The 10,867-nt window shown below is 35.7% G+C and overlaps 1 protein-coding gene across 2 annotated transcripts in view; it reads right to left on the bottom strand.

Moving 5' to 3' along the window:
• Window positions 1–6,120, bottom strand: part of LOC142342819 (uncharacterized) — a 53,543-nt gene extending 47,423 nt beyond the window's left edge. The window contains exons 1-3 of one of the 2 annotated variants that reach the window (XM_075394413.1): window positions 5,912–6,120; window positions 5,306–5,368; window positions 77–373 (exon numbers count right to left, since the gene is read on the bottom strand). In XM_075394413.1, the coding sequence (XP_075250528.1) occupies window positions 77–373; window positions 5,306–5,368; window positions 5,912–5,960 (409 nt within the window). In that variant the 5' untranslated portion in view covers window positions 5,961–6,120. The remainder of the gene's footprint in view (window positions 1–76; window positions 374–5,305; window positions 5,369–5,911) is intronic. The other variant, XM_075394414.1, reaches the window with a different exon arrangement.
• Window positions 6,121–10,867: the final 4,747 nt, after the last annotated feature.

Raw genomic sequence — 10,867 nt, 5'->3', positions numbered from 1 at the left:
TTTTATGCATTTTAACAAATTTGCACAATCATAAGATTCCTTTTAACCAACCTGTTAAACCAACCGTTTTACCAACCTGTTAAATAAAATCGTTGAAACGCAGTTTCGCTTATCAAGGTGGTTCCATTTGAACATTCGTCAACGGCGTAAACTTCAAAGTCATACACTGTGCCATAATCAGGTAAGTCTAGAGACAATGTCTGGTTAAGACCCAGTTGCAAATTCTCATAGATTGGAGAGTTATCGTAGTAGTCATTCACTGACATTGTGAAGCGCTCAGTGTTTCCCACAGCAGAAGTGGCGCTAATCCGGACTGGTCTACCATCCCCGCTTATGTCCAGTTGGACATTGACACCAAGTGGCGCATCAGGAACTAAACAAGGGATCCATGTCACAAGGGCAAAAAATACTCAATGCCAAAATCCCAAATTAAACGATATACCCAATTATAAATAAAAAATACAAAGTATAGTCAGTGAAATGTTACTTGAGTGAATTCCTTAGATTTTTCAAAACACAAACATCATGCAAACATATCTTATGGAAAATACCTCTCAGCATTGTTGTCAAATCTCATTTTTAACATCATTGGTTAGTCATACAAACGTCATCATGTCGAATCAAAATAAGCCCTATTATACCATCCGCTTGAATCCCAAATTATGATTATGATAAATCTACGCTATCGAATCCTTAATGACACCCTATCCCTTGGATTTCAGATCTTACATCCCACAATAATTGGTGTTCAAAATGCTATTATACATCAGATGATTTCTGCATTAAATGAAAATAGCGCGCCAAAAAGAACCGATGAGAACAATATTTTGCACGACAATTAGGTGATCTTTGTTTTGCGTGGCGATGTCACGCTCCAATCATGTAACCTATTATGGTGACTCCCAGTACAATTTTGTACAGTGACAGTGTAAATGCAATGACAACCCTAGTATTGAACTAAAATTCTTAAAAGACCGTCCGCGGCCGATATATGACATAAAAAGAATTTCCTGGATAGATTTTTGGTATGAAAAGAATTTGTCTGGACTTTAAGTGATGTCATCGACTTTGGCTGGAACTAAAACAACCGTCCTCAAATTTGTAATTTTGTATAGACAATGAAACGTGTCCTGGAATTTGGCCGAACAGTAAAGCGTGTACTGGAATTTGGCTGAACGTTAAAACGTGTCCTGGAATTTGGCCAGACAATAAAAAATGTCTTGTTTTTGAATGCTTTGAAAGTTAAGGAGATGTAGCGCAATTGAACCCAGATGTTGGGGGAACTTTTTATTTTGACTCATTTTTGCATATAAAAAGAATTTGGGTTCATCGACTAGGTTCCTCGACCATGTAATATAATTAAATATTTACCACCCCTCGCTCCTTCCCACTCCACATGGAATTATAAGATCTTTTTCATAATTCCGCAGGTCCAGACTAGGGAAATCAGTACAGAGATCATAACTAATTGGACTCAGGTTAAACCTAATTTGAGAGAGAGAGAGAGAATTTTAAATTGTTTCAACAAAATCATTTAAAAGTATATGATAGAGAACATATCCAAAGAGACGCAATCCAAAACAGAAAGCAGCATTTTTGCTTTTGCGGTAAAATTATTTAACAAACGCAGTAGGTTTTTTTTTTCAAAAGACCCATCACATTAGAGTTGCCTGTGACCAAATTTTTCACTAAAATACTAATTTTTGAAAGCTCATTTTGATGTGCTTAGAAACTGACAATCCGGTTCATCTGCCCCTAAGTCTCGCCTTTTATATTAATTAGAATAATTTAGGCCATATAGTGAAAAAATTAGAACTAGATTTCAAATAATTTTTTCCTCGAAAATTTTCTTTCTTGAAGTTTTAGTTCTCAAAAAAATTATCTTCTTAAGTAAAAAAAATATTGAACGATAGAGTAAAAAAAGTTCTATGGCATAAGAAAATGCCCAACAGAAATAGTAGAAACTTTGTCATTCTCGATTTGAGGAACAAAGGAGCTATCAGGAATCTGATATTTTCACTTTCATTTAGTCTGAGCGCACGACTCTGCATTTCCAAAATTGGTTAGATCCTTTTTATTTCTGGGACCGTCTACCAGGAGAAGAAATGCAGGCGCTTGCGGGATCAAACCTTGATTCGTTTGTTTCTCAGATCTCTGATATGCTGAGAACAATTGTTATAAATTGAACTTAATTTATATTTGGAGTTCAGTACGAGTAGGTTGAAATTATTGAGTTATGAGTAATAAACTTTTCAACCTAAAAATATTCAAGCTAAAGGTTTATCTTTTAGGGTACTTGCTGTTTTATTCCGTTGGTTTTTACTTCGCATTCGCTCCCTTTGATTTAATATCATTTAAGCTGAATTTGTCGAGATAAAGGGGGCGTTGTTTTAAGAGAAACTGACAATTTTAAATTTTGATATACGATTATGGGAAAACATCTATATTTAAGCTTAATCAGCTCTGCAGAAAGCATGCAGCGTTAATGATCTATTGAAGAATACAAACATGTTCTTTTTTGGAGAGGTGTACATTATTACGCACTTCAATTTTTCAAACAGTTCCGTAAGAAATTTTTCACTTTAAATCATATGTATCATTACTACATACACGAGCGCATCAATCTTAGATCTTAAACAACGAGGCCCGGTAATGTGCGATCGTACATATGGTTCCGACCCCACTCATCCACAATTTTGGCATAATTGTCTACCAAATGAGGAACAGAAAGAAAACCCCAAAAATTCAAGTATTCAAAAAAATTGGTGTATAAACAAAAAGATAGCCTCAAAAGTAAACAACTCAGTGGAGTACAAAAAAGATGCATTAGATTGATGAGATAGTCCAATATTAAGAAAGCGAGTCAAGACGAACAGCAAAATCAAGCAACAACAAAAATTAACTACATCAAAAACTTTATGTCCGTTTTAGAAAACAAACTTAATAACAAAGTCAAAATAGCGTCAGATGAAACTGAAACTAAACAAAATAATTTGTAATTCAACAGAGAAAACTGAGACCAGTCCATACTAAGGCTTGGTACCAAATAGACGAAACAAAAACAAAAACAGTAAAGTTGAAAAAATTTCCTTAATTTTTTTAAAAAATTAAATTAAAAGTAATAAAAACCATTAGAAAGACTAAAAGATCCCATAGCTTTACGGTTACCAATGCTTCTATAGAGGAGAATTAAGAACTGTCGGGATTCAATTTTGTATGCCGTTACAAAAAAAAACAACAAACAGACAACAAACAAAAAATCAATTAAAACTTTCCAGAAAACGCTTTCCAAGCAGTAAAGCCATGTTTTGGCCCTCAGAATGTGTTTGAGTGCACCTTCTTTTAACACTGATAAAGTTTCACGTACCCTCTCATTAGTGAAACTAGGTAACAAGTGGACAAAAAAGAAAAAAAAACGCAAAATAAAGTAAAACTTAATTTTTCTATAAAATTTTTTTCCAAAGTCATGAAAACCATTAATTACAAAAAGAAAAAAATTAAATAGGTTCTTTTATTCTTCCAAAGAAAGCCAATAAGACCTTCATTTGTCGAGAAAATGTCTTACGGTTAAAAAAGAACGTGAAATAAGACAAAAATCAAAAATTAATTGACATTTTTTGTGAAAAACCAGTGTCGAAGCCAAAAAAATCATAACGAATCATTTAAAAGCAATATATTTTGTGACACCAAATACTTTTGTCACCAATAATATTATATCTGGCCAGTAATTAACGAGACTAGGCTACAAACAGACAATAAGAGAGGACCAAAATTGCGAAGTTAACTGCTTTCTTTATTTTGGAAAACAATTGTTTTCAAAGTCATGAAAGCCATCAGCTATCCACTAATATCAGAATATCGGCTGTTCTTCTCTGAAAAGCCAATGAAACCAGGTCAATGTAAAGGAAAAATCATATGACTAAAAAGACAAACTAAAAACGATAATTAAAAACAAAATTTAAATAATCAATTAAATTCTTCGAGAAAGTATTGTCGTAGCCGTTAAAACCAAAATCTATATCTCTCAGGAAATCAGTATTATCAATTGTGCTTCATGTTGAACGCCAATAATGTGATATATGAGCTGTCAATAAAGTGATAAAGTGACAAAATTAGTAAACATGAAAAATGGGCAAATACCTAAAAATAAAAAACTGCAAAATCTAGTAGTATCAAAGGCAGAAAGCCATAATTTAAGGCGTAAAATCGCATTAGAGGATAAATCTAAACTCAGCAGAAAGAAGAAACATTCTTTATTTGCTGACAATAAGCTACAAGCTGACAATAAGTCATTATTTTTTCAAAAATCAAATTTTTTTTGATGTCAAAACGACCATAAGTTTTCAAGTAAAGAACTAGAAGCATTATTTTGGAGCTGCTAAGGAAGCCAATTGGACCTATTACTAATGAGCTTTGATTTGAAATGTTCTGATCTCTAGTTAATATTAAAAAGATCGACTAAATTAATTTTAAAAAATGACCGATTGATTACAACTCGAATTATTTTTGAATTGTAACAGTCCAAGTTTGGTCCAAAATTAGCCCTGCTAATGCTGTTCATCCACTAGGAGCACTTATTTTTTCGAATGTGGTAGATATAGATAAGTTGTTAGTTAAAAAATTAAAAACAAATGCTGCGTTTATGATAATCACCGAGTAAAGTTAGCAAAAAACAGCAAAGCTTTAATTACAGAGCACTCTCAACGGAAGTTAAAGTAAAAATGGCCCCCTTTCGTGTCTGCAACGATTGTGTTAGGGGTGGTGTTAGGTTGTGTACTTTCTGTAAGTTTAATCAAAGAGGACTAAAGAAACTTAATTCTTGCCGTTTTGATGAAACACAATATTTTTTTGTGTTTAAAAATAAAATCAACAACTTTTGTTTTTAAAACTAACAAATATTCGCAAAATTGACGAAATTTTAGTCAAAACTCCGTGAATGAAATCAACGGAATTCACTCTATTTTCTCAAAAGTTTAAACCTGATAACTCCCTGTAAAAAACGAAAATCTTTTTATTTCCATATTCTACGCTGGACGAGCTTTTTAATGATACTAGTCTCCACTCTCTACGATGAATATATCGATCGGCCAAAATTGTCTGAACAAAAAAACCCTTTTGAGTATATAGTTCCTCCCCCCTCAAGAGGGGTCGGAACAACTAATAGAAAACTTTTTCATTAGTTTTAGAAAAAATTTATATTGAAAGGGTTATCTAAAAAGATCTTGCAAGATGGATGTTTACTTTCATAAAATCCTGCAGGATTGTTGTAAGATTAATGATCTTAAATTGTTGAGCGTAGAATTACCTTCACAGCAATGTGCTCCATGGACAAGTGCATGAGCCACAATTAGAGCTAGCAGCGTTTTGCCTGAAAAATAATCATTATGATACACAATATAACATCATCTTGAAATTTTGTTGTTCGATTTGTGGTCCGAGTTCTTGTGTCCCTCGCAGATTTAAGCCACCAAGTACAATTAAAACCTCAAAAAAGCACGGCAACTATGCAGAAATAGCAGAACAGTGTGTAATTTTGTACGCCAAAAGTATACGAGATAGAAAATTGCTGATTCATTTCTGTTGTCATTTGATGATTTTTCTTATCTACTCGTACTTTAAAAAAATCCGTTGGCCCCGTCATTTCGGGCATGCAACATTCCAAAAGACGCAATCAAAAAGGTCTCTAGAACACTTCAAGTACCATTCACTAATGAGGGGGGGGGGTGGCTGCGCAAAACTGGTTTTTGAATCCCGGGAGGAGAATAGAACACTCTAGAGATATCAATTGCGTCAGGAAAATAATTAAAACTGCTAACTAGAAATAATTTGTCACAGAAAAACGAATTCTCTGATTTTAGTAACCCCCAGAATTAAAAAAAAAATTCAATGAGAAACAATTTTAGCTCCTTACTTTTTATCAGGGAACGATTCGTCAGTTGTTTCAGTTTAATTGTCCCCATATAAATGAAAAAGCAGAACAATGAGTAATAATGTGCTCAATATTTTATTAAAAGCCAGATGAAGAAAAAACGAAGAGAAGTAAATTAAATGACGATCAAAAATGCCTTTCTGGCAAAATTGTATGAACGAAAGTACGTTTTCAAATTCGATGGTTAAAAATAGCTTCTACCGTTCTACAAACGAAGCTTTTTACCAAATTGACAAAAAACGTATTGTGTAGTTACATTTAGTTACGTTACAATATTTATGCTTAAGCACTTTCAAATGCAGCTTTGAGAAAATTATGAAACCGTTTATAACAGCCCGTTTTTAATGCACACGCAGCTTCATAATTCTCCACATTTTGAATGCATGCACCTAATCAACATCTTAACAACTGCAACACGTAAAATTAACAGAAATTGGATATTACGAAACATCAAAACAGTGCTATTAAATCATTCTACAATATTTTTTAAGATATTTGGTCACACTGGTTAGATAAAAGAGTATTTTCAAGAAACAGTTAGTTCTATGTGCCACATATTCAACAAGGCATAACGCCAGACTGAAAAAATGCATGCTACAGCTGTTCCAAAAAGTTATACTGCAAAAAATGAAAGCACGAAAATTATAAATGAAAGACTTTATAGAAAACGATAAAAGCTTTTATTTTCACGACAAAGGGAGTCCAGCAAAATCGCTCGATTGCTATTATTATGAGAAACATGCGTACGCTGGGCTTAACGATCAGGAATATTACAAACTGCAATCAAAATTACCGGTTGATGTACACTTTCTTGATCTCTTGCACTATGCAATAATTGAGTCCTCTGTATGCATAGCTCATTGTTCAAAAAGCGAAGTCTAGCTTGTCGTTTTGTTGGAATGGTTCACAAAAACAATTGAAATGGTCAAATTTTGGTGCTAGTTAAGCGCTTTTTGCGGAAAGCGCTGAAATGAGCAACAGAGAGCGCGCTGAACAACAATCAAGAGAAAGGTCAAAGTGCTGTAAGTGTTAACCCGTGTTGAAATCTCCCCTGATTACACCCCCCAAAAAAAAAACGGATGCAAGAGTAGGTGGTAATTGTCTATGGGGGTAAAATTATGTAAGATTGGGGGGGGGGAGGGTAATGGGGTGGGGGAATTTTTGATTTTACCCGCCAAAACTTTCTCCCCAAAAAGATTATTTTTGGATTGTAACAGTCCAAGTCTGGTCAAACATTAGCCCTGCTAATGCTGTTCATCCACTAGGGACACTTATTTTTTCGAATGTGGTAGATATAGATAAGTTGTTAGTTAAAAAATCAAAAGCAAATGCTGCGCTTTAGATAATCACCGAGTAAAGTTAGCAAAAAACAGCAAGAGAAAGGTCAAAGTGCTGTAAGTGTTAACCCGTGTTGAAATCTCCCCTGATTACCCCCCCCCCCCAAAAAAAAAAACAAACGGATGCAAGAGTAGGTGGTAATTGTCTATGGGGGTAAAATTATGTAAGATTGGGGGGGGGGGAGGGTAATGGGGTGGGGGAATTTTTGATTTTACCCGCCAAAACTTACTCCCCAAAAAGATGTAAGATTAGGGTGTAATTCTAGGGATCTAAGAGTTATTCTAAGATAAAGGGATCATACTAGGTGGGTTAAACGATTAAGATAAGAGTCAGTGAGGTGTAAGGGGGGCGAATTTTTAAAACTCAACCCCCCATTAAAAAACCCAAAATTTGTAAGATAAGGGGGTAAGTTTAGGGGGTAAAACAATGTAATATTAGTGGGTAATGAGCAGTAAGGGGGGATTTATTAGATTTACCCCCCCCTTGCACCAGAAAAAAACCCCAAAAGATGTAAAGTTAAAAGGGTAATTTTAGGGGTTAAACGATATATGATAAGGGGGTAATGGGGAGTAAGAAGGAATTGTTAGATTTTACTCTTCAAAATTGCCATCAAAAAGATGCCAGATTGGGGGGCATCATTAGAGGGTAAAACAAGGTAATGGGGTCATAGGCGACATTTTCAGATTTAAGATAAGGGGGTAATGAGGATAGAACATAATGCAGCTGAGGGGAGTAGTGGGGGGAATTTTTAGAATGAACCCCCAAAAAATTAACCGCTCCCCCCCAAAAAAATATAAGATTAGGGGGCAATTTTAGAGGGGTAAACTGAAATAAGGGTGAGGGGTAAAATGTTAAATACATGGGTTGGCTTGTATTGAGCAACCATCTGTGCGTGGTCTGAGTGCTAAGGCGAACTGGCTTAGGGGACAGAGCTTGTGGGTGCAAGGTTGTCACTCTGCGACTATGGATGTAACACGATGTGGAAGTGGGGCTGCCAAACGGTACATATTTTGGGGCAAAACGATGTAAGACTAGGGTGGTAACAGGTGGTAATGAGGGTGGGGGAGTAATGGGGAAAATTTTTATTTTTTACTCCTCCCCCCAATATTTACCCCCAAAAGGATGTAAGATTAATGGGTAAATTTAGTGGGGCGGGGGGGGGGGGGTAATTTGAAGTAAGATTAGGGGATAATGGGGAGTAAGGGGGATTGTTATATATTACCAAAAATTTCACCCAAAAAAGTAATATTAGGAGGGTAATTTTAGGGGGTAAAACGATGTAAGATAAGTAAGGGAGAATTGTCCGATTTTACCCCCAAACCTACCATCCAAGAAGACGTACGATTAGAGGGTAATTTTAGGGGGTCAAACGATGCAAGAAAGGAGGTTAAATCCATCGTTTCACCCCCAATACTCCCATACACTTACGTGGGTTTACCCCCCTTACACCCTACTTTTGCGTTGTTTTACCCCCCCTCTTGCGCCGTTTTAACCCCCATTACACCTCATTACTCGTGCATCAGTTTACTTTACATTAACCCCCTGCTCTTACACCATTTCACACCCCCCCCCCCCCCCAATGACCCATACTCTTGCATTGTTTTACTCCCATTGCCCACCTACTCCTGCGTCGTTTAACCCCCATTACCCCCTACACTTGCATCATTTTACCCCTAAAATGTCCCCCCTACTCTTACACCATTTTACCCCCCCCCCCCAAATTACCCCCACTATTGCTTCGATTTACCCCCCATTACCCCCCCCCCCCCCCAAAAAAAAAAATGACGTAAGAGTTTTGTGAAGAATTGGCTAAAAATTCCTCCGATCCCCCCCCCCCTAATCTCATCTTTTTATTAAAATTCGACACGGGAAGATATAGTTTACAACTCGCCGCTTATATGTCCCTTCTGCTCATTTTCAGCTTCTCCACACAATTTTCAGCGCTAATTCAGTACCGTTCAATTTTATGCCTGTTGAAAAATCCCGCTCTCTCTCTCTCATTGCATTATTTGAACATGTTATTTGTATATGTTTTACACATTTTAGTGGCAATTGCAGCGCGCTTGAGTTGCACATTTCAAACCAAACAGACCCAGTTTAAGACAAGGCTTACAACAAAAAATAATAACGCCCAACAGTTACTGTTCATTTTACATAAAATTTTAACCGTTTAAATTGAAACAAGGCTTCTCCTTATTTAAGCAAAAACAATTTCCCGTCCTTTCTCTATCTATGAGCATAGCTCTTAAGGCAATTTGTTCAAGTCCATTCACCAACGGTTATTTCAATCAATTTTATGTAAACGTAGCCAGTGGATCGCAGTGAAAAAGTTACGGAGTAAAAATAAACTTGCGAAAAAACATTGACCAATCGGATTTGAGTATTTGCATAGCCCACACAAGACCTTAGATTACCCAAGAACCACGCAAAGGTTACCAGGATCTTGACAGGAACGGGTGTGGTTTTCAGAAAATCACATATTTGCAAATGTCTATAATAGTCTCCAAAACAAATCAAAATCGTTTTTGGTTTGCCACACAATAAAGCAAAAGTTTTTCAAAATTATATACGTTTAACTTTTTCCAAGGCCATGGAAGGATCTTGAAAAGAATTTGTGTGGTCTCTAACGTTTTATTTCTGCTGTTTTTTGCCTCATTTGTCAATCCAAAGCCATTTACTAATCCATAGAAAGCAACATTCGTTGACGCAGGCAATTCAAAAAGAAATTTTCCAAACCACAACATTTTCCAAAGCATGGCAGGGTCCTGGCAGGATCTTGTGTGGTTTTTAGATTTTCATGGCCTATTTGTATTATGTACGTTAATACTCATGCGATGCCTAATGAAAATACGTTGCTTCTACCTTTTGAATCGGAAAGTCATTGAACTGAATAACCGGTTTCATGAGAGACAAAACTGATTCTGCGTCCCAATTCTCGACTGCTCTCTAGCCAATATTTCAAACACCTCTATGATAAATTTTATCACTAACACCGTCACAGCGTTATAAATCCACAAACCTGTTTCAAATGAATTATTTGAACAATCCGATAACTCTACACAAGCTATATAGCGAAGAGCGGAACATTTGATTTGCGACTGGATTATTCGGTGCTGCTCTGACTTTTGGATGTCAAGAATTTATCAAGCGGATCTTGAAGACAGACGGTCTTGTGACAAGTGTCAATGTGCATGGAGCCGACAACGGGGCATGATGTGTATTCTCCCGGGTCACCGATCATACAACTTTCTTTGATTCCATTCTAGGTCATATATGATTCTTAGTAGTCATTCTAGGTCATAAATGATGTTGTGTATGATTTCTAAGCAGTCATAGAATGATCATATATGATTTCTTTGAAATCATACAAGAATCAAACAAAAAATTGAAAGCCAAAAAACCATTATTTTTTATCTTTCCTAGAAATTTGAAAAATTTCTTGGAACTCATACAAGGTCATATATGGTACATGAAACAATGGCTGATGCCATATAATGAACTCAGGGGGCGTTTAAATTTATTTAGTATGTGCAGACAACATTTGACTATTTGGTGCACTATAACTATATGGATTTAATAAATAATTAAAAAATGATTTGA

Source organism: Convolutriloba macropyga, chromosome 7, assembly GCF_964194025.1.
Source record: "Convolutriloba macropyga chromosome 7, txConMacr16.3, whole genome shotgun sequence".
NCBI lineage: Eukaryota > Metazoa > Xenacoelomorpha > Acoela > Convolutidae > Convolutriloba > Convolutriloba macropyga.
The sequence above is the reverse complement of the archived record's forward strand: the minus strand, read 5'-3'. Positions and strand labels throughout refer to the sequence as shown.